General features: G+C 49.2%; 1 protein-coding gene across 1 annotated transcript in view; it reads right to left on the bottom strand.

The window, feature by feature from the left end:
• Window positions 1-27,538, bottom strand: part of LOC308148543 (semaphorin-6D-like) — a gene marked incomplete at both ends in the record, with an annotated part of 110,558 nt that overhangs the window by 23,730 nt on the left and 59,290 nt on the right. The window contains 3 exons of the mRNA XM_080522010.1: window positions 16,885-16,938; window positions 19,404-19,462; window positions 19,799-19,876. Coding sequence (XP_080378136.1) covers window positions 16,885-16,938; window positions 19,404-19,462; window positions 19,799-19,876 — 191 coding nt within the window. The remainder of the gene's footprint in view (window positions 1-16,884; window positions 16,939-19,403; window positions 19,463-19,798; window positions 19,877-27,538) is intronic.

Genomic DNA, 27,538 nt, shown 5'->3' with positions numbered 1-27,538 from the left:
CAGAGACCAGAACAGCATGAACCTAGCACAGGAACAGCTGTTACCTCCAAGCTGGGCTAATGTAGACGGTTTGATCTGCACGACCACGACTCATAAATCTAAATAACCTTTGGACGAGATTAAAGCCTGAAATTAGAGCCCAAGACCTGAAATGAAAGACAAACTACAGACCACAGACTGAAAACTAGAGACAATAGACAGAAAACTAGAGACCACAGACTGAAAACTAGAGACAATAGACAGAAAACTAGAGACCACAGACTGAAAACTAGAGGCAATAGACTGAAAACTAGAGACCACAGACTGAAAACTAGAGACCACAGACTGAAAACTAGAGACAATAGACTGAAAACTAGAAGCTGAAACTAGAGACTAAAAACTGAAACTGGAGACTGAAAATAGAGACTAAAAACTGAAACTAGACACTGAAAATAGAGACTGAAAACTAGAGACTGAAACTAGAGACAATAGACTGAAAACTTGAAGCTGAAACTAGAGACTAAAACTAGACACTGAAACTAGAGACTGAAAACTAGAGACTGAAACTAGAGACAATAGACTGAAAACTAGAAGCTGAAACTAGAGACTAAAACTAGACACTGAAACTAGAGACTGAAAACTAGAGACTGAAACTAGAGACAATAGACTGAAAACTAGAAGCTGAAACTAGAGACTAAGACTGAGACTGGAGACTAAAGACTGAAACTCAAGATTGAAAACTAGAGAGCGAAGACTGAAAAATAGAGATTTAAACTGAAAACCAGAGCTTAAAGACTGAAACTCAAGACTGAAAACTCGAGACTAAAACTAGAGACTGAGACTAGAGACAATAGACTGAAAACTGACACTGAAACTAGAGACAATAGACTGAAACTAGAGACTGAAACTAGAGACAATAGACTGAAAACTAGAGACCACAGACTGAAAATTTGAGACAATAGACTGAAAACTAGAGACCACAGACTGAAAACTTGAGACAATAGACTGAAAACTAGAGACCACAGACTGAAAACTTGAGACAATAGACTGAAAACTAGAGACCACAGACTGAAAACTTGAGACAATAGACTGAAAAGTAGAGACCACAGACTGAAAACTTGAGACAATAGACTGAAAACTAGAGACCACAGACTGAAAACTTGAGACAATAGACTGAAAACTAGACACTGAAACTTGAGACAATAGACTGAAAACTAGAGACCACAGACTGAAAACTTGAGACAATAGACTGAAAACTAGACACTGAAACTTGAGACAATAGACTGAAAACTAGAGACCACAGACTGAAAACTTGAGACAATAGACTGAAAACTAGAGACAATAGACTGAAAACTAGAGACCACAGACTGAAAACTAGAGACATTAGACTGAAAACTAGAGACTGAAACTAGAGACAATAGACTGAAAACTAGACACTGAAACTAGAGATAATAGACTGAAAACTAGAGACTGAAACTAGAGACAATAGACTGAAAACTAGACACTGAAACTAGAGACTGAAAATTAGACACTGAAACTAGAGACTAAAAACTGAAACTGGAGACTGAAACTAGAGACTAAAACTAGACACTGAAACTAGAGACTGCCATGTGGTGCAAGGGCAACAACCTCCGCCTGAATGTGGAGAAGACGAAGGAGATTGTTGTGGACTTCAGACGACGACACTCCCAGCATGCTCCACTTCCCATGGACGGTGCTGCAGTGGAGCATGTCAGCAGCACCAAGTTCCTGGGAGTGCACATCTCTGAAGACCTGTCCTGGAGCAACAACACAGCATCACTGGCCAAGAAAGCACACCAGCGCCTGTACTGCCTCCGCAAGCCCCTCCCCCATCATGCTCTTCCTCCAGAGGCACCATGGAGAGCCAGAGCCCCTCCCCCATCATGCTCTTCCTCCAGAGGCACCATGGAGAGCCAGAGCCCCTCCCCCATCATGCTCTTCCTCCAGAGGCACCGTGGAGAGCCAGAGCCCCTCCCCCATCATGCTCTTCCTCCAGAGGCACCATGGAGAGCCAGAGCCCCTCCCCCATCATGCTCTTCCTCCAGAGGCACCGTGGAGAGCCAGAGCCCCTCCCCCATCATGCTCTTCCTCCAGAGGCACCATGGAGAGCCAGAGCCCCTCCCCCATCATGCTCTTCCTCCAGAGGCACCGTGGAGAGCCAGAGCCCCTCCCCCATCATGCTCTTCCCACAGAGGCACCGTGGAGAGCCAGAGCCCCTCCCCCATCATGCTCTTCCTCCAGAGGCACCGTGGAGAGCCAGAGCCCCTCCCCCATCATGCTCTTCCTCCAGAGGCACCATGGAGAGCCAGAGCCCCTCCCCCATCATGCCCTTCCTCCAGAGGCACCATGGAGAGCCAGAGCCCCTCCCCCATCATGCTCTTCCTCCAGAGGCACCGTGGAGAGCCAGAGCCCCTCCCCCATCATGCTCTTCCTCCAGAGGCACCGTGGAGAGCCAGAGCCCCTCCCCCATCATGCTCTTCCTCCAGAGGCACCGTGGAGAGCCTCTTCTCCAGCTGCATCACCGTGTGGTACGGCGCCTGCACCGTATCCTGCCACAAGACTCTGCAGCGCATCGTGAGGGCAGCCGAGAGGATCATTGGTGTCCCCCCCCCTGCAGGACATATGCAACACCCGCCTCACCCGCAGAGCCATCAGGATGGCAGGTGACCCCCCCACCCCTCCCACAGCCTCTTCAGCCTGCTGCCGTCGGGGAGGAGACTTCAGAGTCTCCGAGCCAAAACCAGCAGCTCAAAGAGTTTCTGCCACCAGGCAGTCAGGAGGCTCACCTCCCTCCCTGCTCTGCCCCCCCTCCCCTCCCCCTCCCCCCTCTGCCTCTGCCCCCTGCCACAGCCACCCTTACACCCCCCCCCCACACTCAAAAATGAACATTCTCTACCTCAAAAGAGACATTGTGTACATGCCACTTTACTGTTTATATGTTTATAGGGTGAATGGATTTTTATATCTTTATATTTGTTGGGATTTATGGTTGGTAATTAGCATAAATAATTACTGTAAGTAATAGATTACTGAAAGTAATAGATTACTGAAAGTAATTTAGGAAAAATTGGAATTACTAATGAAGTAAACGGTTAGTTACTCATCAGCAACTCCTAGAGTAATTGAGTAATTACTCAAAAGTTAATAAATTATCAAAAATAATTTATTAATAAAAATTATTAATTTGCATAAATTGGTTATTTATCAAATAATAATTAAATCGGGGCACCACCAGCTAAGCTGGAAATAGCTAATACCAAATTTCAGTCTCGTTTGTCAAAAAGGGTTATTTAAGTAAAGTTAACATTTCTGTGTAAATATAACAATATTAAATAACGAGGAAGGTGTGAGATTCGAGCACAGACTGTTACAAACCAGTGAATTGTCAACAATAAATACACAATGATTACCAAGAATCGATCAATTCAGTTAAAATGCGTTTATTAACAAAAAGTATTTATTCAAAAATAATTCAGAAATTATTTATTAAAACAACACAATTAAGTAATAAACAATCAAACACGAAGATCTAATCTATTAAACAGCAAACACTATGTACAAAGAAAGAGGGTGTGTATGTGTGTGTGTGTGTGTGTGAGAGTGTGTATGAGTGAGTGTGTGGAAGCCTGAGTGGGGTGTAATGACCACGAACGTCCACCAGGTGGCGGCAGGCGTTGAAGGGTCAGTGTGTGTGGGTGTAATGACCTCGAACGGACACGAGATGGCGGAGGCGTCTGGTTCGAGGCAGTAACCGGAACGACCACTAGGGGCGCGGCGGCGCACGGAGGGAGAATGCAATGACTCGACTTGTCCACCGAGTGGCGGTCTTTCAAGAGATTGCAATCACCAACGCGGCCACCAGAGGCGCTCGGCGCACTCTTTCTGGACGGCGTGACGTCACTGTGCTCGTGCACGGCTCGTGAGCTTGCTTGGAGCGTGCCTGGGGGCTCGCGGCCGAGTTTTCCCAGGGGCAGTGAACTACACACGGTCACAGAAGCCCATGCAGCAGCGCGCGGCTGCTTTTACGCGATCGTTTATGAGGAGGAGAGGAAAAAAGAAAAGGAGGGAGGGAGAAGGGCAGTGGACAGAATATGTTCAGCTCTGCACACTGTCTTGGACTACACAGTCTAGAAATGGTCTGTGCAGGTTGAGAGAGAGAGAGAGAGAGAGACAGAGAGACAGAGAGAGAGAGAGAGAGAGGAGGTTCGCGTGGATGTAAATCCAACGCGCAGACACAGATTGGTTGGAAACAGGGATCGGCGTCCCTGACTTCAACACAATAATAAACACACAGCAATATTACAGTCACGTTATTCTCATTGCCTGCCCAGACTCTAAGCCTTACTCAGTTTGACGAGGGTGAACGTGCTGCCGGCGGCCGGGAAAGTGCGTTGATTTCCCGGCTGGAGCTTGTTTTTCTCTCTGGCGTCCCAGGTAAACAAGCTCAAATGGTCTGTGGACAGGGAAAAGTCCACAGGATGATCCGAGGAGGATCAAGCGCTTCTTTTGAGGAGGGGGGAGAAGAAGCGGCTTCAGGTCTGCATGCGGGAGGACGGTGCGCTGCCAGCTGCACACTCGGACTCCGGTGAAGAAGGAAAGAAAGGAAAAAGGGAAAAGTAGAAGTAGTTCCACGGTGGTTGTCGGCTCGTCCGGCCAGGTGTGGAACTCCGGCCCGGTCACCGGGCACACGTGGCACTTCGTCTCCGTGCGAAACGGATGCGTCCGTCTTTACGCAGGTTTCAACATTGGAGAGCAAGAAATCACCCCCGCCGGGGTTTTTATACCTCTTGTTGTGGTTTCGTGTTACCGGTCGGCTCTGGGTCATGTGGACCAATCCTGACGGAGGGCCCGCCCTGGACCTTCCAGCTGGTGAGGGAGCTCTCAGGCTCCCCCTGCCGTTGGCCTCTAGTATTGCACCTTGGAGGGGGGTGATCCGGGGGGTGATCCGGGATCAATGGTGAACTTTTTCCATTCTGACCATGTGATCTCTTTGTTCTCAAAACGTGGTCTCCCCTCCCCCTTCCATGAGGTTGAGTGGCCCCCAACATATTGTTTTTCTTAATATATTATTAAGCCTTTGCACTGCGGGTCTGAGAGGACTGTGATTTCATCTGTGCTGTATGTCATGCATATCAGCACACTTGACAATAAAGCTGACTTTGACTTGACTTTGACTAGAGACAGACTGAAAACTAGAAATGAAACTAGAAACTGAAAACTAGACACTGAAACTAGAGACAATAAGACTGAAACGAGAGACTGAAAACTAGAGACTGAAACTAGAGACAATAGACTGAAAACTAGAGACAATAGACTGAAAACTAGAAGCTGAAACTAGAGACTAAGACTAAGACTGAGACTGGAGACTAAAGACTGAAACTAGAGACTAAAGACTGAAACTCAAGACTGAAAACTAGACACTGAAAACTAGAGACTGAAACTGGAGACTAAAGACTGAAATTAGAGACTAAAGAAAACCATATGAGGCGGCGTTTTAGAAGCGGGAAGTAGAGAAATTGTAAAACCCAGGCGTGTGTTGTTCATAACCCGAGGCGAGTAACAGCGTCCCTCAAGGTCTGGAGTGGAATACATGTCCTGAAGCCTCATGGAGAGCCGTGTTCATAGTGACCTGTGGATGGAACTTTTGTTTGAGAACTCAGGGGACACAAAAGATGGTTTTGGCTCATGTGGATGTAGCCTCAGAAATCTGCCTGAGCACCACACCCAGCAGGGGGTCTGGCAGCCCCATGTACTCAGAAGGTTGGTTCAGGCCCACAGGGTTTGACACCTTCAAATCCTCACACCTTATCGAAGGCCTTTGGAGATTCTTTCCCCCATCTTTGTTCCAGCTTTTCAACGGAGGAGATGAGTTGCTAGCAGCTCACCCAGCGTTAGCATACAGCTAACACTCAACCAGTGTTAGCATACAGCTAACACTCACCCAGCGTTAGCATACAGCTAACACTCACCCAGTGTTAGCATACAGCTAACACTCACCCAGTGTTAGCATCCTGCTAACACTCACCCAGTGTTAGCATACAGCTAACACTCACCCAGTGTTAGCATACAGCTAACACTCACCCAGCGTTAGCATACAGCTCAACTCACCCAGCGTTAGCATCCAGCTAACACTCACCCAGCGTTAGCATACAGCTAACACTCACCCAGCAATAGCATACAGCTAGCACTCACCCAGCGTTAGCATACAGCTACAACTCACCCAGCGTTAGCATACAGCTAACACTCACCCAGTGTTAGCATACAGCTAACACTCACCCAGCGTTAGCATACAGCTAGCACTCACCCAGCGTTAGCATCCAGCTAACACTCACCCAGTGTTAGCATTCAGCTAACACTCACCCAGCGTTAGCATACAGCTAACACTCACCCAGTATTAGCATACAGCTACCACTCACCCAGCGTTAGCATACAGCTACCACTCACCCAGCGTTAGCATACAGCTAACACTCACCCAGTGTTAGCATACAGCTAACACTCACCCAGTGTTAGCATACAGCTAACACTCACCCAGTGTTAGCATACAGCTAACACTCACCCAGTGTTAGCATACAGCTAACACTCACCCAGCATTAGCATACAGCTACCACTCACCCAGTGTTAGCATACAGCTAACACTCACCCAGCGTTAGCATCCAGCTAACACTCACCCAGCGTTAGCATACAGCTAACACTCACCCAGCATTAGCATACAGCTAACACTCACCCAGTGTTAGCATACAGCTAACACTCACCCAGCGTTAGCATACAGCTAACACCAGAGGCCTGCAACCAGGGCCTTCACTCCTCAACTCCTCTGCTGACCCACCACGAGGGTCAGACCTTCCCCTGGTCCAGAGACCAGCACCCAGAGTCTGATCTCCCATCAACCAGGAAAACCAAGCAGTTCCTCCAGGACGGACCAGGGAAACGACGCCTCACAGAACTTCTTTGTGTTTCCCTCAACCAGCAGGAAAAGCATCACAGACCTGAGCGACCAGCTCCTCAGTCTGGACAAAAGGAACAACCAGGAGCTGCAAAGAAGGACTCCTGAAACATCAACTTCATCTTCTTCTCCTCAGCCTGCAGAACCAGCAACCACAGTTAGCAGGAGGTGCTAACTACAGGAGAAGACACCAGCTTCCCTCCAGCAGGACAACAACTGAACTCCTTCAAGGAAGTGGGAACAACTGGGCTTTACCTGAGATTAGTTAAACCTGATGCTATGATAGAACTGTTTAACTTTATGAAGATGTGTTGGTTCTGTTACAGTGATTGAGTTCTATAGATAATGATATTAGGAGCAGTGATCAACCTGTAAACCAACGTTAGCTCTGCCACAGACAGACAGAAAGCTGTATATAGGTAGTTAGACTCTGTGTTTTATTTGTTTTCATTGTAAATAAATATGTTTGGAATCATACTTGCTGTTTTATTAATGAGCACAAAGGAGAATGAAATGTCGACTCTTCTGTGTCAAGAACTCCAAAATCCTTCAAGCTTGACTGTTAATTCTGGTAATTGTAATTAATTTAACTATTAATTCAACTTCCTGATTAACAGTTTAGTATATCTTATGAGACTGATAGAACTGAATTGGCTATCATTTCCTGTTAAGACAGGTGGAGCTCCGAGGTTCTGATACACATCAGATCGTTGATAATTATTCATCATCAATAGCCAAACTGCAAAACACTATATAAATGGTGCCTCGTGTTCAGGCTGAATTCACTACATTAATGGTTCTTCCCTGTGCCTGGACTCAAATTGAAAGGTGTGTGTGTGTGTGTGTGTGTGTGTGTGTGTGTGTGTGTGTGTGTGTGTGTGTGTGTGTGTGTGTGTGTGTGTGTGTGTGTGTGTGTGTGTGTGTGTGTGTGTGTGTGTGTGCACATGGGCTGGAGGTGCACGTGGATGCGAAAACGTGCTGCTGAAAGGAAGTTACAGAGGATGAAGAGATGAAGGAGGGTGTGAGGGTAAAGTAAAGGTGAGACAGAGCTGAGGGGTAATGAGGAGACGAGGGAGGATATGGACAGATCTGATGGAGGAGGGGGGCATCAGGATGGATGGATGAGAAAAGGAGCAGAAGAGCGAGAACTGAGAGATGAAAGTGTTTATTGTTTGGCTGCATTCAGCTCATCAGGTCCAGAAAGACATCAAAGACGCTCAGATACAATGACTCAGCAAAAAAAACACACACACACACACACACACACACACACACACACACACACACACACACACACACACACACACACACACACACACACACACACACACACACACACACACACACACACACACACACACACACACACACACACACACACACACACACACACACACAGCTGACTCGCTCTCATTATTGTCAGTTGTGACGCTCTCAAGTGTTCCAGAGTGTAAAACTCATCAAAGGGATCAAAAGAAGAAGAGAACGCTGTACTGCTCCGTCCCCAGGTTTGAATTCTCTCTGCCGCAACACCAGGAGTCAAGGCTTTGCTTTGATACAAGACGACTTTGATGGAAGACGAGAGAAGAAATGAGTGTTGATAGTAGAACCTCAGAACATTCAGAGTCGGATCAAGTGGAGTGGCAGAAGGACCGGGTTCCAGGATCTGGGGTTTGGTCTGGGAGAGACTGAGTCCTCCAGAGTAGCTGGAGGACAGTGGAGGGGACAGGAAGTGACACACTTGTTTGGGCTACTTTAGACGCCATACAGAAATAAGCGAGGTTATTTCATTTTATAAAATGTTTTAATTTGAACACACTCAAATTGAAACATCAAAATCAACAGAGCACTTCACCAATCAACATGACTAACGGTGAGAAGATAGAATCATTTTGCTTGGGACACTCAGGGTTGTTTGTGTTTGGTCGTGTGTGTGTGTGTGTGTGTGTGGTGGGGGGGTCTTCTCAGGACCACATCCTGGTTTGTCCTTCAGCCACGCCTCCTGGCTACACAACCACAAGACACGCTGTAGTTCACTTTGACTGGTTGGCAGGTGAAACTTCTGCCGCTGCAGCGTAGAACTGCAATACATAGAATGATTCTACATGTTGCCGCTCTATGCTGTACGTCAGCAGGTCAATGTGTTCTATAGATCATGATTCTACGATCTCTCTGCTTTGTCAGATCGTTAACATGTTCTCATCCTTCACTCGCCAACATTGCCACGCCGTAGAGGAGCCACCAACAAGTCACCACTGGAAGTCTTGTATGACAGTCGTCTACAACACTAGTGTAGAAACTGTTAGTGTCACGTCCACCTGACAGAAACTGTGGCACACCAGGAATACATGGCTTCCTTCTGACCCCAGGCTGGGCTCACACTCCTGGAACATGAGGGGAGGGATCAGCAGGGTGATCAGCAGAGGGATCAGCAGACGGATCAGCAGAGGGATCAGTAGGGTGATCAGCAGAGGGATCAGTAGGGTGATCAGTAGAGGGATCAGCAGAGGGACAGCAGGGTGATCAGCAGAGGGATCGGCAGGGTGATCAGTAGAGTGATCAGCAGGGTGATCAGCAGAGGGATCAGCAAAGGGATCAGCAGAGTGATCAGCAGAGTGATCAGCAGGGTGATCAGCAAAGTGATCAGCAGAGGGATCAGCAGGGTGATCAGCAAAGTGAGCAGCAGAGGGATCAGCAGAGTGAGCAGCAGACGGATCAGCAGAGGGATCAGCAGGGTGATCAGCAGAGTGAGCAGCATGGTGAGCAGCAGAGTGAGCAGCAGAGTGATCAGCAGGGTGATCAGCAGAGTGATCAGCAGGGTGATCAGCAAAGTGAGCAGCAGAGGGATCAGCAGAGTGAGCAGCAGAGGGATCAGCAGGGTGATCAGCAGAGGGATCAGCAGGGTGATCAGCAAAGTGATCAGTAGAGGGATCAGCAGAGGGATCAGCAGAGTGATCAGCAGGGTGATCAGCAGAGGGATCAGCATAGTGATCAGCAGAGGGATCAGCAGAGTGATCAGCAGAGTGAGCAGCATGGTGAGCAGCAGAGGGATCAGCAGAGGGATCAGCCGAGTGATCAGCAGAGTGATCAGTAGAGTGATCAGCAGGGTGATCAGCAAAGTGATCAGCAGAGGGATCAGCAGAGTGATCAGCAGGGTGACCAGCAGAGGGATCAGCAGAGTGATCAGCAGGGTGACCAGCAGAGTGATCAGCAGAGTGATCAGCAGAGTGATCAGCAGAGTGATCAGCAGGGTGATCAGCAGAGTGATCTGCTGCTTTAAGGTGGAGTAACGTTCAAGACAAGCTCCAGAAACTTCCTCCATTAGCATGAGCTCCCTCGCTCTCTCATCTGCAGCAATGCTCTCTCACCCACTCCTTCCCCAGCAGAGCCATTGGTATTCAGCTCGACAGCAGCAACAGAGGCCAGAGGCAGCACCACGTGGGGGGGGGGGGGGGGGGGGGGGGCGTTAGAGAGAAATGACAGGTGTGGATGGATTAACCGAGGGAGGGAGGGAGGGGTGAGAAAAGGGGAGAGACCTTGTCAAGTTTGACTTTTTCGCTTCACCACTGAAAAACGCTGCTAACGCACACAATCCTGCTCACTTTAAAGGTCACACACACACCTGACACACTACAGGTGTGTGTGTGTGTGTGTGTGCGCGTGCGAGGAGAATAAGAATTAAGTGATTCCCTGCAGCACTGAGCCTGGCTGCTCTCCGTCACACCCTGGACTTTGTCGGGTTCCGCTAGCTGAGACGTGTTCTGACTGGTCAGCCGCTAGAACGTTCACCAACAGTCACACTCATGATGTGCTGATGTGTAAAAACTTCACAGATCTGAAGGACAAAGCTACAAATCTCTTAGTTAGGAAGTATTTAACAAAAGCTACATTCAAATGTGAACCGGAAAACCATCTCAATGATGAAAAGATTCCATGTTTGTACTCCTGTAGCGACATTAGCCTCCATGTTTGTACTCCTGTAGCGACATTAGCCTCCATGTTTGTAGTCCTGTAGCGACATTAGCCTCCATGTTTGTACTCCTGTAGCGACATTAGCCTCCATGTTTATAGTCCTGTAGCGACATTAGCCTCCATGTTTGTACTCCTGTAGCGACATTAGCCTCCATGTTTGTAGTCCTGTAGCGACATTAGCCTCCATGTTTGTAGTCCTGTAGCGACATTAGCCTCCATGTTTGTAGTCCTGTAGCGACATTAGCCTCCATGTTTGTAGTCCTGTAGCGACATTAGTCTCCATGTTTGTAGTCCTGTAGTGACATTAGCCTCCATGTTTGTAGTCCTGTAGTGACATTAGCCTCCATGTTTGTAGTCCTGTAGTGACATTAGCCTCCATGTTTGTAGTCCTGCAGTGACATTAGCCTCCATGTTTGTAGTCCTGTAGCGACATTAGTCTCCATGTTTGTAGTCCTGTAGTGACATTAGCCTCCATGTTTGTAGTCCTGCAGTGACATTAGCCTCCATGTTTGTAGTCCTGCAGTGACATTAGCCTCCATGTTTGTAGTCCTGTAGTGACATTAGCCTCCATGTTTGTAGTCCTGTAGTGACATTAGCCTCCATGTTTGTAGTCCTGTAGTGACATTAGCCTCCATGTTTGTAGTCCTGCAGTGACATTAGCCTCCATGTTTGTAGTCCTAGAAGTGTATAAAGTTCCTGCAGGTTCAGACCGACACTGTGCTGAGATGAAAGCTGACAGACAGAGTGGAACTGGTCCAAACTTCATCTGCTCTCAGGCTTTATTTACACAACGTCTCATGTGACGACACCGAATCTGTTACAAATAACGGGTGTGTTTCCACTGCAGCAGCGGACACACTATGTAGGTAGTCTGCCGGGCCACTGGGGGGGCGCTGTTGCTTGATTTTGTAATGAAATCACACAGACGTGTGCAGAGAACCTGACATCCTACTGGACTGATGAGGCATCGGAGGCCATCAGGGGAGAGACTCAACTATTAAACTACTGATAAGTATGATAACTTGATCAACAAGCTTGGAGTTGACAGTGGTCCTTCGTTTATCGCAGGGGTTACGTTTTAAAAATAACCCGCAATAAGCAAAATCCGCGAAGAACTTAACTTTTCTTTTTTCACTAGTACTCTGTCAACGGTCTCGGTATGCAGCGGTTCAACAGTTTCTACCTACGACGAGTAACAAGTAACGTCTCAAATGTTTTACTCTGGTTTGACTTTATGGAGGTACACAACTATAAATTCCACCTTTTTCACCAATATTACCGCCATAGATTTGATCTTACTCCAAAGTGAGCTCGCTTCACCACAAGTCAGAATTGTTGTTTCCACCATAAAGTGCCAGAGGCTAAAGCTAACAATGTGCCGAGTTAGCGGCTCTGAAACTGTGTCAAAGTGGCTCAGCTCGTTAGCATTAGCATTAGCTGTGGTTGGCCAATGCTAATGTCCGAGTTAATTTTGCGCAGGAACCACAAAACAAGGAAGTCAAAGTAACTAACGACTCCCTCATAGAGTAACAGTGAGCTTTAATACTGCTATTAGCATCAACATGAGCTGAATCTGGCGTTTCCACCAAATGCTAAAAGGACCGATTGCTTAATAACTCAAACATAACTCAGAGTATTCTCATGTATGATAAAAAGCAACAAACGCAATGAGCAAATAATGCAATTTTCACATTAAAGGCAGTTTCAAATAATGCTAATGCTAACCATTAGCTGACAGCCAGCTGGTGAGTGAAGCTTTTGCTTTTGTATTAAAGAGGCTATTGCTCATGATAGCAGGATGTAAAAGAACAGCAGCGTTGAAGCTCTTCAACCATTTCAACCGCAACGAAATAACATGTCAAGTGGTTTAGTTAGCTTTAGCAATAGCATTAACCGTTGTCTTTATTATATAATTTCTGTTGTGAGTGATTGCTAATAATATTATTTTGAAGCAAGTCCTACAAGACTAATAGTTGACTGCTTTAAGACAAAAATGACAGTCAATGAACCACAGTTAGCTTTAGCAGAGTTAACAGGATTAGAATACAAATGCTAACAGTGAGAGAAAGCAGCTCCACAACAAGCCCACGGAACTGTTAGTAATGAGAGTCCAGTTACTCTGCAGTAATCAGTTAGTTTGGCAGTGTAACAGATCCCAGGTCGACCAAAAGTCACGGTGCTGCTGCAGAGCGCGTCACTGTGAAGTGGCTGTGATGTGGAGCAGCGTTTAGAGGAGCAGTCGTCCTTCACTGGGCTGCTGGGAAAACGCCGGCGCCACTTTAAATTAAAAACAAGCTTTTTACTCGCTATTTTTAGCCGGAGGACCTCGGAGGAGCAGAGCAGGAAGTCCAACCTTTTCTTATGTGACTGAAATACTCAAGTACTACTAACACAGTGGAACAGACCTGAAATACTCAAGTACTACTAACACAGTGGAACAGACCTGAAACACTCAAGTACTACTAACACAGTGGAACAGACCTGAAATACTCAAGTACTACTAACACAGTGGAACAGACCTGAAACACTCAAGTACTACTAACACAGTGGAACAGACCTGAAACACTCAAGTACTACTAACACAGTGGAACAGACCTGAAACACTCAAGTACTACTAACACAGTGGAACAGACCTGAAACACTCAAGTACTACTAACACAGTGGAACAGACCTGAAACACTCAAGTACTACTAACACAGTGGAACAGACCTGAAATACTCAAGTACTACTAACACAGTGGAACAGACCTGAAATACTCAAGTACTACTAACACAGTGGAACAGACCTGAAACACTCAAGTACTACTAACACAGTGGAACAGACCTGAAATACTCAAGTACTACTAACACAGTGGAACAGAGCTGAAATACTCAAGTACTACTAACACAGTGGAACAGACCTGAAATACTCAAGTACTACTAACACAGTGGAACAGACCTGAAACACTCAAGTACTACTAACACAGTGGAACAGACCTGAAATACTCAAGTACTACTAACACAGTGGAACAGACCTGAAATACTCAAGTACTACTAACACAGTGGAACAGAGCTGAAATACTCAAGTACTACTAACACAGTGGAACAGAGCTGAAATACTCAAGTACTACTAACACAGTGGAACAGACCTGAAATACTCAAGTACTACTAACACAGTGGAACAGACCTGAAACACTCAAGTACTACTAACACAGTGGAACAGACCTGAAATACTCAAGTACTACTAACACAGTGGAACAGACCTGAAACACTCAAGTACTACTAACACAGTGGAACAGAGCTGAAATACTCAAGTACTACTAACACAGTGGAACAGAGCTGAAATACTCAAGTACTACTAACACAGTGGAACAGACCTGAAATATTGAAGTAGTACTAATGGAGTGGATATATTTGACTGGGTTTTTGTATTGTTTGATGAGGTTGTGATTTTTAGTCAAGTGCAGTTTTTTGTTTGTTTTATTTCGTCTAACCATTTCTTGTCTGTGACTAGTTCTTGACATTCAAATTACAATGGGAAATATACCTATTGCATTTGAAAGTGTATACTTTCATTATTCTGATATATTTTCACTATATTCGTTGTTAATTTGGTCTCAAATTTGTTTTTGACAATAATATCATTCATCAGCAATAGTTTGTAGGACAATATATGGTATAACAAAAGTTGTTACGGTCACAGGCCTTGCAACAACACATTGAGAGTAAAACTTGTAAAAACAAAATCTGGGCTGAAATAAATCTCAAAAGTCAAAATCAGTTAAAGTGTGTAGAGAAAATGTGAGAAGACGTTTACATTTGGATGCAGGAGAGAAAGAATCGCTTTCATTTCATCAGTCATCGAACGTGACGAAGAAAGTGGAAGTGTCCCGGGAAGTGTTCAGCTCGTTGCTGCCAAACGGCCTGAGCAGTCAGCCTGGAGGGCAAAATGCCCTTTTCAACAGTTAGCTTCGTGCGCGGCACAACAAGCCGTGGCTTATGTTCAGGTCGCCGACGGACGGTGTCGAGTCGTCCAGGAACTCATCATCATCTGTATCGACACAATGTCCACGCCTGTCTCATGATGGCACGTCGTCACATAACGGCCAATTTCTGTCAGTCCAGAGGCAGCGCCATCTGACGGGCTTCACTCGCATCGCATCAAATAAGCCACGCAGTGCTAACCGCCACGCAGTACCAACCACCACGCAGTGCCCACCGCCACGCAGTGCCCACCGCCACGCAGTGCCCACCACCACGCAGTGCCAACCACCACGCAGTGCCAACCGCCACGCAGTACCAACCACCACGCAGTGCCCACCGCCACGCAGTGCCCACCGCCACGCAGTGCCCACCACCACGCAGTGCCAACCACCACGCAGTGCCAACCGCCACGCAGTACCAACCACCACGCAGTGCCCACCACCACGCAGTACCAACCACCACGCAGTGCCCACCACCACGCAGTACCAACCACCACGCAGTGCCCACCACCACGCAGTGCCCACCGCCACGCAGTGCCCACCGCCACGCAGTGCCCACCACCACGCAGTGCCAACCACCACGCAGTGCCAACCGCCACGCAGTGCTAACCGCCACGCAGTACCAACCGCCACGCAGTGCCCACCGCCACGCAGTGCCCACCGCCACGCAGTGCCCACCACCACGCAGTGCCCACCACCACGCAGTGCCAACCGCCACGCAGTGCCAACCGCCACGCAGTGCTAACCGCCACGCAGTACCAACCACCACGCAGTGCCCACCGCCACGCAGTGCCCACCGCCACGCAGTACCAACCACCACGCAGTGCCCACCACCACGCAGTGCCAACCGCCACGCAGTACCAACCACCACGCAGTGCTAACCACCACGCAGTGCCAACCGCCACGCAGTGCCCACCGCCACGCAGTACCAACCACCACGCAGTGCCAACCGCCACGCAGTGCCAACCGCCACGCAGTGCCCACCGCCACGCAGTGCCAACCACCACGCAGTGCTAACCGCCACGCAGTGCCAACCGCCACGCAGTGCCAACCGCCATGTAGTGCCAACCGCCATGCAGTGCTAACCACTATGCAGTGCTAACAGCCACGCAGTGCCAACCGCCACGCAGTGCTAACCGCCATGCAATGCTAACCACCACGCAGTGCTAACCGCCAAGCAGTGCCCACCGCCACGCAGTGCTCACCGCCACGCAGTGCTCACCGCCACGCAGTGCTCACCGCCACGCAGTGCCAACCACCACGCAGTGCCAACCACCACGCAGTGCGCAGCAGTGCCACAGCAAGACTTTTCACAGAAGGAAACACAGACAGGAAGTCATTCAGTTCTCATGGTAACTCCAAGATCATTACGATTTTCTCTCGTATTTATATTTCTTCCTGAACTGTGATGAACGGAGTCTCTAATAGGTTCTGAATCTGGTCTGACTGGTCTTTGAACCGATCTCTTTTGGTTGCTATGGAGATTCTCTGGTCCAGGAAGTGCTGGTTTCCTGCTGCTGCCTCTCTGATGACGGAGGAGGATTCTAGACTGGAGGGTGGTGCTGCTCCGTCAATGGAATTGGGCTGAACTCCCAGAATCCTCTCTGTTTCCTGCGCGTGTCTCTAATATGACAGACTGGAATCAGGTTTAGAGACCCTGAGGGACCATTTGTCACTGAAACACCCAAAACACTTCTTCATGAAACAAACCAGCAAATCAAAGCTAAACGACTCCACAGAACCACAACACAGCTCCAGTCGGACCCTGGAACCGGTTCACAGCTCCAGTCGGACCCTTGAACCAGTTCACAGCTCCAGTCGGACCCTTGAACCGGTTCACAGCTCCAGTCGGACCCTTGAACCGGTTCACAGCTCCAGTTGTCCACCAGATCCGAGAAGGAGAACCACTTTAGACCAGATGTCTAACACCAGATGAAAGTCCATAAAGCAACGTAGTAAAGTAAGAGTCCAAACTAGAAAGGATCCAAGAGGAGGAGGAGCCTCTTACCATAGGCAGAGTCAGCTGCAGACTCTTGGTTCCGAGTCGTCGCCAACACGTCGGCTGAAAGACAAAAAGTGGCGTCACAAATTTAAGCTGAAGGTTCTCTCAAGCCTCGCTTCCATTGTGCAGTACATTACAGTATGGCACATTACGGCAAAATGTACCGAGACCCAACTGTGTTGTCTTGTTCCATCACAGAGTGTACTGTTCAAACAGGGCTGTCCAAGTCCAATCCTGGAGGGCCGGAGTCCTGTAGGGTTTAGCTCCTCCCACTTCAACACACCTGATTGCAATGAAGGGCTGTTATTGGGCTTTTTCACAGCCTTGGTGATGACATCATCATTACATCCAGGTCTGCTGAAGCAGGCAGAGACTAAAGCATGCAGCACAGCGGCCCTCCAGGACCCAGTTTGGACACCCCTGCGTTCAAATGTAGGCGGGTTGTGAACGCCGTGCAGTGATGCAGGTATGTGATGTCATCACGTGACAGTAAACGAGGACCAGTGGAACACATGAGTTGCTGCGCTGCTCAGGCGTCGGAGCAAAGCCATGTTGTGGGTTCCACAGCTCAGACCACGTTCTCATTGTGAACACAGTGTCCAGCTCCCTGTTACCTCATCGGACCACCAGGGGGCAGTGGAGCATCCACATTCCAATAAACCCACTTAACTAAATGACCAGTGAGCACAAAGTGGTGTTTGTGAACAAAGGAGGGTTTTTACAACTGATGAGATATTTAAATGTTGCTGCCTGTCCAGAATGACAATCGTCACTGACCAATCAGCAGACGGCTGCTCCTCCGTATGGAAGCGTACCAATATGCTCGCTACCTCAACGGAGGGGTTAGTATAAATCATTACCGCTGGGTTCTTTTGGTAGCATCCACAACTTTGTCCAATGGAAACACACAAAAACCTGAACTGTACCACACAGACAGTGTTAACACATTTATTTTGGAAAAAGTAATCTGATTACTGATTACTCGTTACTCCTTTAAAAGCAACTTTTTTACTATACTGATTACTTGATTTTTAAAAGTAACTAAGTTAGATTACATGTAACTTTTTAGTGGCTGCCGACAAAACCCCCTACCATCTCAACATAAAAAACGGTTTTACCAAAAACTCAGTTCTGATCCATGCCGGACCCCCTGCTGATTCACATTTAACCTTTGACCCCCTGCTGATTCACATTTAACCTTTGACCCCCTGCCGGTACACGTTTAACCTTTGACCTCCTGCCGGTACACGTTTAACCTTTGACCTCCTGCTGGCACACATTTAACCTTTGACCTCCAGCTGGTACACGTTTAACCTTTGACCTCCTGCTGATTCATGTTTAACCTTTGACCTACTGCTGGTACATGTTTAACCTTTGACCTCCTTCTGGTACATGTTTAACCTTTGACCTCCTGCTGGCACACATTTAACCTTTGACCTCCTGCTGATTCATATTTAACCTTTGATCCCCTGCTGATTCACATTTAACCTTTGACCCCCTGCCAGTACATGTTTAACCTTTGACCTCCTGCTGATTCACATTTAACCTTTGACCTCCTGCTGATTCATATTTAACCTTTGACCCCCTGCTGATTCACATTTGACCTTTGACCCCCTGCTGATCAACATTTAACCTTTGACCCCCTGCTGATCAACATTTAACCTTTGACCCCCTGCTGATCAACATTTAACCTTTGACCACCTGCCGGTACATGTTTAACCTTTGACCTCCTGCTGGTACATGTTTAACCTTTGACCTCCTGCTGGTACATGTTTAACCTTTGACCTCCTGCTGGCACACATGTAACATTTGACCTCCAGCTGGTACATGTTTAACCTTTGACCTCCTGATAATTCATATTTAACCTTTGACCTCCTGCTGATTCATATTTAACCTTTGACCCCCCTGCTGATTCATATTTAACCTTTGACCCCCTGCCGGTACACGTTTAACCTTTGACCTCCTGCCGGTACATGTTTAACCTTTGACCTCCTGCCGGTACATGTTTAACCTTTGACCTCCTGCCGACACACATTTAACCTTTGACCTCCTGCTGGTACATGTTTAACCTTTGACCCCCTGCCGGTACATGTTTAACCTTTGACCTCCTGCCGACACACATTTAACTTTGACCTCCTGCCGACACACATTTGACCTTTGACCTCCTCTGGTCCATATTTAACCTTTGACCACCTGGTGATGCGGATTTAACCTTTGACCTCCTGCTGGTACATGTTTAACCTTTGACCTCCTGCTGGTACATATTTGACCACCTGCTGGTACATATTTGACCTTTGACCTCCTGTTGATTCATATTTAACCTTTGACCTCCTGCTAACACTACAATAGTAAGGCTTCAATGTACTGCTGCAACATTAAGGCCCAGTGACTTGTAGAAGTAAATGTAGTGTGATTACTGGTGTGTAAATAGTAAGCCGTTAGAATACTAGTTACTAAATGAAGTGGTCTCATGAGAGTGGAAACGAGGCTTGAAGCTGGTGTGGAGAAGCTGTGGGTTCCCTCACCGTGGCAGCTGTCCAGGTGGAACGAGTGCACACCCTCCACGTCCTGCTCGAAGCCGGCCCTACACACACACACATCAAGGGGAGGAGCTTAGTGGCAGCAGCCAATCAGAGAGCAGCTAATGGGTCAGTGTTCCAGAGGGAACACTTTTCTTCATCGATTCAGTGGGAAACTCCACAAAGCCTCTTGCACCCAATGTGTGTAGTTCATCTTGTGTAGTTTTGTCTGCACACACACACACACACACACACACACACACACACACACACACACACACACACACACACACACACACACACACACACACACACACACACACACACACACACACACACACACACACACACACACACACACACACACACACACGGAGGGACTGAGACAGGAAGTGACGTACTTGAAGCCCGGCGCCATGTTGGCACAGCTGCCGGTGCGAAGCCAGATGCAGTAGGGATCCCGAGAGGCCAGACAGGCTCTGCAGAGAGACAGACCGTTACCCTCATCACATCACAACTCCAGACATGCATCCAAATGATATTTTCCTCGCAATGTGAAGCAAAGAGAGAAGCTTTTGTCCCCGAGGCTCGAGGGTTTCCTCTGGTTGGACTTTTGTCCCCGAGGCTCGAGGGTTTCCTCTTGTTGGACTTTTGTCCCCGAGGCTCGAGGGTTTCCTCTTGTTGGACTTTTGTCCCCGAGGCTCGAGGGTTTCCTCTTGTTGGACTTTTGTCCCCGAGGCTCGGGGGTTTCCTCTTGTTGGACTTTTGTCCCCGAGGCTCGAGGGTTTCCTCTTGTTGGACTTTTGTCCCCGAGGCTCGAGGGTTTCCTCTTGTTGGACTTTTGTCCCCGAGGCTCGGGGGTTTCCTCTTGTTGGACTTTTGTCCCCGAGGCTCGGGGGTTTCCTCTTGTTGGACTTTTGTCCCCAAGGCTCGGGGGTTTCCTCTTGTTGGACTTTTGTCCCCGAGGCTCGGGGGTTTCCTCTTGTTGGACTTTTGTCCCCGAGGCTCGGGGGTTTCCTCTTGTTGGACTTTTGTCCCCAAGGCTCGGGGGTTTCCTCTTGTTGGACTTTTGTCCCCGAGGCTCGGGGGTTTCCTCTTGTTGGACTTTTGTCCCCGAGGCTCGGGGGTTTCCTCTGGTTGGACTTTTGTCCCCGAGGCTCGAGGGTTTCCTCTTGTTGGACTTTTGTCCCCGAGGCTCGGGGGTTTCCTCTTGTTGGACTTTTGTCCCCGAGGCTCGGGGGTTTCCTCTTGTTGGACTTTTGTCCCCGAGGCTCGAGGGTTTCCTCTTGTTGGACTTTTGTCCCCGAGGCTCGAGGGTTTCCTCTGGTTGGACTTTTGTCCCCGAGGCTCGTGGGTTTCCTCTGGTTGGACTTTTGTCCCCGAGGCTCGAGGGTTTCCTCTTGTTGGACTTTTGTCCCCGAGGCTCGAGGGTTTCCTCTTGTTGGACTTTTGTCCCCGAGGCTCGAGGGTTTCCTCTTGTTGGACTTTTGTCCCCGAGGCTCGAGGGTTTCCTCTTGTTGGACTTTTGTCCCCGAGGCTGGAGGGTTTCCTCTGGTTGGACTTTTGTCCCCGAGGCTCGAGGGTTTCCTCTTGTTGGACTTTTGTCCCCGAGGCTCGAGGGTTTCCTCTGGTTGGACTTTTGTCCCCGAGGCTCGGGGGTTTCCTCTTGTTGGACTTTTGTCCCCGAGGCTCGAGGGTTTCCTCTTGTTGGACTTTTGTCCCCGAGGCTCGAGGGTTTCCTCTTGTTGGACTTTTGTCCCCGAGGCTCGAGGGTTTCCTCTTGTTGGACTTTTGTCCCCGAGGCTCGAGGGTTTCCTCTGGTTGGACTTTTGTCCCCGAGTCTCGAGGGTTTCCTCTTGTTGGACTTTTGTCCCCGAGGCTCGAGGGTTTCCTCTTGTTGGACTTTTGTCCCCGAGGCTCGAGGGTTTCCTCTTGTTGGACTTTTGTCCCCGAGGCTCGGGGGTTTCCTCTTGTTGGACTTTTGTCCCCGAGGCTCGGGGGTTTCCTCTTGTTGGACTTTTGTCCCCGAGGCTCGGGGGTTTCCTCTTGTTGGACTTTTGTCCCCGAGGCTCGAGGGTTTCCTCTTGTTGGACTTTTGTCCCCGAGGCTCGAGGGTTTCCTCTGGTTGGACTTTTGTCCCCGAGGCTCGGGGGTTTCCTCTTGTTGGACTTTTGTCCCCGAGGCTCGGGGGTTTCCTCTTGTTGGACTTTTGTCCCCGAGGCTCGAGGGTTTCCTCTGGTTGGACTTTTGTCCCCGAGGCTCGAGGGTTTCCTCTGGTTGGACTTTTGTCCCCGAGGCTCGAGGGTTTCCTCTTGTTGGACTTTTGTCCCCGAGGCTCGAGGGTTTCCTCTGGTTGGACTTTTGTCCCCGAGGCTCGGGGGTTTCCTCTTGTTGGACTTTTGTCCCCGAGGCTCGAGGGTTTCCTCTTGTTGGACTTTTGTCCCCGAGGCTCGGGGGTTTCCTCTTGTTGGACTTTTGTCCCCGAGGCTCGAGGGTTTCCTCTGGTTGGACTTTTGTCCCCGAGGCTCGAGGGTTTCCTCTGGTTGGACTTTTGTCCCCGAGGCTCGGGGGTTTCCTCTTGTTGGACTTTTGTCCCCGAGGCTCGAGGGTTTCCTCTTGTTGGACTTTTGTCCCCGAGGCTCGAGGGTTTCCTCTGGTTGGACTTTTGTCCCCGAGGCTCGAGGGTTTCCTCTGGTTGGACTTTTGTCCCCGAGGCTCGAGGGTTTCCTCTGGTTGGACTTTTGTCCCCGAGGCTCGAGGGTTTCCTCTGGTTGGACTTTTGTCCCCGAGGCTCGAGGGTTTCCTCTGGTTGGACTTTTGTCCCCGAGGCTCGAGGGTTTCCTCTGGTTGGACTTTTGTCCCCGAGGCTCGAGGGTTTCCTCTGGTTGGACTTTTGTCCCCGAGGCTCTAGGGTTTCCTCTGGTTGGACTTTTGTCCCCGAGGCTCGAGGGTTTCCTCTTGTTGGACTTTTGTCCCCGAGGCTCGAGGGTTTCCTCTGGTTGGACTTTTGTCCCCGAGGCTCGAGGGTTTCCTCTGGTTGGACTTTTGTCCCCGAGGCTCGAGGGTTTCCTCTTGTTGGACTTTTGTCCCCGAGGCTCGAGGGTTTCCTCTTGTTGGACTTTTGTCCCCGAGGCTCGAGGGTTTCCTCTTGTTGGACTTTTGTCCCCGAGGCTCGAGGGTTTCCTCTTGTTGGACTTTTGTCCCCGAGGCTCGAGGGTTTCCTCTGGTTGGACTTTTGTCCCCGAGGCTCGAGGGTTTCCTCTTGTTGGACGTTTGTCCCCGAGGCTCGAGGGTTTCCTCTTGTTGGACTTTTGTCCCCGAGGCTCGGGGGTTTCCTCTTGTTGGACTTTTGTCCCCGAGGCTCGAGGGTTTCCTCTTGTTGGACTTTTGTCCCCGAGGCTCGAGGGTTTCCTCTTGTTGGACTTTTGTCCCCGAGGCTCGAGGGTTTCCTCTGGTTGGACTTTTGTCCCCGAGGCTCGAGGGTTTCCTCTGGTTGGACTTTTGTCCCCGAGGCTCGAGGGTTTCCTCTGGTTGGACTTTTGTCCCCGAGGCTCGAGGGTTTCCTCTGGTTGGACTTTTGTCCCCGAGGCTCGAGGGTTTCCTCTGGTTGGACTTTTGTCCCCGAGGCTCGAGGGTTTCCTCTGGTTGGACTTTTGTCCCCGAGGCTCGAGGGTTTCCTCTGGTTGGACTTTTGTCCCCGAGGCTCGAGGGTTTCCTCTGGTTGGACTTTTGTCCCCGAGGCTCGAGGGTTTCCTCTTGTTGGACTTTTGTCCCCGAGGCTCGAGGGTTTCCTCTTGTTGGACTTGTTCTCAGTTTACTGTGTCCAGTTGCAGTCTGAAGTCCCGGTTGCCCTGCTGGGCTCAGAATGCTAAGAGAGCATGAGGTCCGAGGAGGTATAGCTTGGTTGGTAGAGGGGCCGTCTCTCAATCGGAAGGTTGCAGGTTTGATTCCAATCTTCACATGCCGAAGTGTTCTTGAGCAAGACACTGAACTCAAAATGCTCCCAATGGATACAAGCGATGTTTAAACCTCGAGCTCAGAATTCAAGCGTTTTAACGAGCAGCTGCTGCTCTGCTAGCGTCTAAACATGACACACCTCCACCGGAGGCTATTAGCATGGCGGCGCCCGGCACTCTTCACACAACGAGGTGGAGCAGCCGAAGAAGCTGGTCCTTCCACTGTGGGAGGGTGGAGGGTGGAGCCCCCACCTCTGGAACTCCATCAAAACATTTCAGCTCTCATTGAGGTTTTTCTTGTTTTTTAAATCATTTTTTATTTTGTTGCCTTTTTGTAAATATTCTCTATTGTGGTAATTAGCACTTTAGCACTCACACATGTAAAGGTCAATACAAATAAAAGGCATAATACATTATTATTATTATGACCGAGTGTGAGACAGCAACAGAGTGAGGGTGAGACAGAGGGTTAGAGCGTGAGACAGTCAGATGGTGAGACGGTTAGAGGGTGAGATGGTGAGATGGTTAGAGGGTTAGAGGGTGAGACAGTGAGACGGTTAGAGGGTCAGAGGGTTAGAAGGTGAGACGATTCGAGGCCGAGATGGTGAGACGGTTAGAGGGTGAGACATGAGACGGTTAGAGGGTGAGACGTGAGACGGTTAGAGGGTGATCCAGAGGGTTAGAGCGTGAGACAGTCAGAGGGTGAGACGGTGAGACGGTTAGAGGTGAGACAGAGGGTGAGATGGTTAGAGGGTGATCCAGAGGGTTAGAGCGTGAAACAGTCAGAGGGTGAGAGGGTGAGAGGATTAGAGGGTGAGACGGTTAGAGGGTTAGATGGTGAGACAGTTAGAGGGTGAGACAGAGGGTTAGAGGGTGAGACAAGTAAGAGGGTGAGACAGTTGGTTAGATGGTGAGACATTTAGAGGATGAGACGGTGAGACAGAGGGTGAGAAAGTTGCAGGTTGGGACGGTGAGATGATTAGAGGGTGAGACGGTTAGAGGGTGAGACAGGGGGTAAGATGTTAGAGGCTGAGACGGTGAGACGGTTAGAGGGTGAGAGTGTTGGAGGGTGAGACATTAGAGGGTGAGACAGTTAGAGGGTGAGATGGTGAGACGGTAAGAGGGTTAGAGGGTGAGACAGTTAGAGGCCGAGACGGTGAGACGTTAGAGGGTGAGACGTTAGCGGGTGAGACGTTAGAGGGTGAGACAGTGAGACGGTTAGAGGGTGATCCAGAGGGTTAGAGCATGAGACAGTCAGATGGTTAGAGGGTGAGATGGATTTAGGCCAAGACGTTGAGGCGTTTAGAAGGTTAGAGGGTGAGACGTGAGATCGTTAGAAGGTGAGACAGTGAGACGGTTAGACGGTGAGATGGTTAGAGGGTGAGACAGTGAGGAGTGAGATGGTGAGACGTTAGAGGGTTAGATGTGAGACAGTCAGAAGGTTAGAGGGTGAGATGGTTAGAGGGTGAGACAGTTAGAGGCTGAGACAGAGGGTGAGATGGTGAAATGGCTAGAGGGCGCGACAGTGAGAAGGTTAGAGCAGTGCTTCTCAAATGGTGGGGCGCGCCCCCCTGGGGGGGCGTGGTGGGGTGTCAAGGGGGGGCGTGAGGCGGGCGCGAGGCGGGCGTGACTTTCAGTATTAGTGTCTTTATTCATGCTTGAAGGATAAAAAAAAGGGCCTCCAGCCACTAGGTGGCAGCAGTGCTCAAACTAATCAACAGGCTGCCTGTTCAACCAGTAGAGAAGAAGAAGTACTACACATGAACACCGGTGTACAGAGCTGGAGGAGGAGGAGGAGGAGAGGTGGAGAAGTTTCTGACAGGAGTGAAAAGAAAAAAGGATGAGGCGTCAGAGGAAAAGAAAACAGGTGACAGTAAACATAAAGCTAGTAAGAGCAGGAGATATGACGATGCTACATCGCCCTTAGGTTTACCGTGAACACGTCGGAAACCAGGAAACACCCGTTTGTGTTTTATGCCTAAAAACTCTGGCAGCGGAGCATGAGACCAAATAAATGAAGACGGCACCTGGAGACCATACACCATACACCTGGAGACCAGACACCATACACCTGGAGACCATACACCATACACCTGGAGACCAGACACCATACACCTGGAGACCATACACCATACACCTGGAGACCATACACCTGGAGACCATACACCCGTTATGTCAGTAAGCCACTGGAGTTGTTTCATGGTAAACTCCATGAGTATGGCCAACAAGCCGGTCATTGTGTCAGCGCGGCATCAGTAAACAAAAAAGCCTGTTAGCCTCTTATAAAGTTGCCCACTACATCGCAAGGTGCATAAAACCTCACACCATAGAGATTTATTTTGATAATCAGGCGATTGTATGCAGAATGCTGGTGCAGCAACTGATACAGTGGTTTATACAGATAAATAAATACATATTATCAAGTTCTCAATGGTAGTACAATTCGGGGGGGGGGGGGCCTGAAAAAAATTCTGTCCTCTAGGGGGGGCGTGACAGAAAATAATTGAGAACCACTGGGTTAGAGGGTGAGACGGTTAGACAAGTTAGATGGTGAGAAAGTTTGAGGGTGAGATGTGAGACGGTTCAAGGATGACAGTTAGAGGTGAGACGGTTAAAGGGTGAGAGAGTTAGAAGGTGAGACGGTTCGAGGCCGAGACGGTGAGACATTAGAGGGTTCAGACAGTGAGATGGTTAGAGGGTGAGACAGATAGAGGGTGAGACGTGAGACGGTTAGAGTGTGAGACAGTAAGATGGTGAGACAGTTAGAGGGTGAGATGGTTACAGGGTGTGACAGAAGGTTAGAGGGTGAGACGTGAGACAGATGGTGAGACGGTTAGAGGGTGAGATAGTGAGACAGAGGGTGAGGCGGTTAGAGGGTGAGATGGTTACAGGGTGAAACGGTGAAACAGTTAGAGGGTGAGAAGGTTAGAGGGTGAAACAGACGGTTAGAGACAGTTGCAGGTTGGGACAGTGAGACGGTTAGAGGGTGAGACAAGAGAGGATGACTGTTAAAGGGTGAGACAGTTAGAAGAGTGAGCTGGTGAGAAAGTTTGAGGGTGAGACAGACGGTTCGAGGGTGAGACAGTGAGAGGGATGAGATTGTAAGAAAGTTTGAGGGTGAGACTGACGGTTTGAGGGTGAGACGTGAGGTGGTTAGACGCTGAGACATTACAGGGTGAGACGTGAGGTGGTTAGAGGGTGAGACAGTGAGATGGTTAGAGGGTCAGACATGAGGCAGATAGAGGGTGAGACAGAGAGATGGTTCGAGGATGAGACAGTGAGACGTTAGAGCGTGAGACAGTTAGAGGCTGAGATGGTTAGAGGGCGAGATGGTTAGAGGGTGAGAAAGTGGGAGGGTGAGACAGTGAGAGGGGTGAGATGGTGAGAAAGTTAGAGGGTGAGACAGAGGGATAGAGGGCGAGACATGAGGCGGATAGAGGGTGAGACAGTTAGAGGAAGAGCTGGTGAGACATTTAGAGGGCGAGATGATGGACGGATAGAGGGCGAGACAGTTAGAGGGTGAGATGGTGAGACAGATAGAGGGCGAGACATGAGGCTGATAGAGGGTGAGACAATTAGAGGGCGAGATGGTGAGACGGATAGAGGGTGAGACATGAGGCGGATAGAGGGTGAGACAGTTAGAGGGCGAGATGGTGAGACGGATAGAGGGCGAGACATGAGGCGTCTAGAGGGTGAGATAGTTAGAGGGTGAGATGGTGAGACGGATACAGGGCGAGACATGAGGCGGATAGAGGGTGAGACAGTTAGAGGGCGAGATGGTGAGACGGATAGAGGGCGAGACATGAAGCGGATAGAGGGTGAGACAGTTAGAGGGTGAGATGGTGAGATGGATAGAGGGCGAGACATGAGACGGATAGAGGGTGAGACATGAGATGGATAGAGGGCGAGACACGAAGCGGATAGAGGGTGAGACAGAGAGATGGTTCGAGGATGAGACAGTGAGACGTTAGAGCGTGAGACAGTTAGAGGCTGAGATGGTTAGAGGGCGAGATGGTTAGAGGGTGAGAAAGTGGGAGGGTGAGACAGTGAGAGGGGTGAGATGGTGAGAAAGTTAGAGGGTGAGACAGAGGGATAGAGGGCGAGACATGAGGCGGATAGAGGGTGAGACAGTTAGAGGAAGAGCTGGTGAGACATTTAGAGGGCGAGATGATGGACGGATAGAGG

The sequence above is a fragment of the Blennius ocellaris genome, assembly GCF_963422515.1.
Source record: "Blennius ocellaris genome assembly, contig: SCAFFOLD_79, whole genome shotgun sequence".
Lineage (NCBI taxonomy): Eukaryota > Metazoa > Chordata > Actinopteri > Blenniiformes > Blenniidae > Blennius > Blennius ocellaris.
The sequence above is the reverse complement of the archived record's forward strand: the minus strand, read 5'-3'. Positions and strand labels throughout refer to the sequence as shown.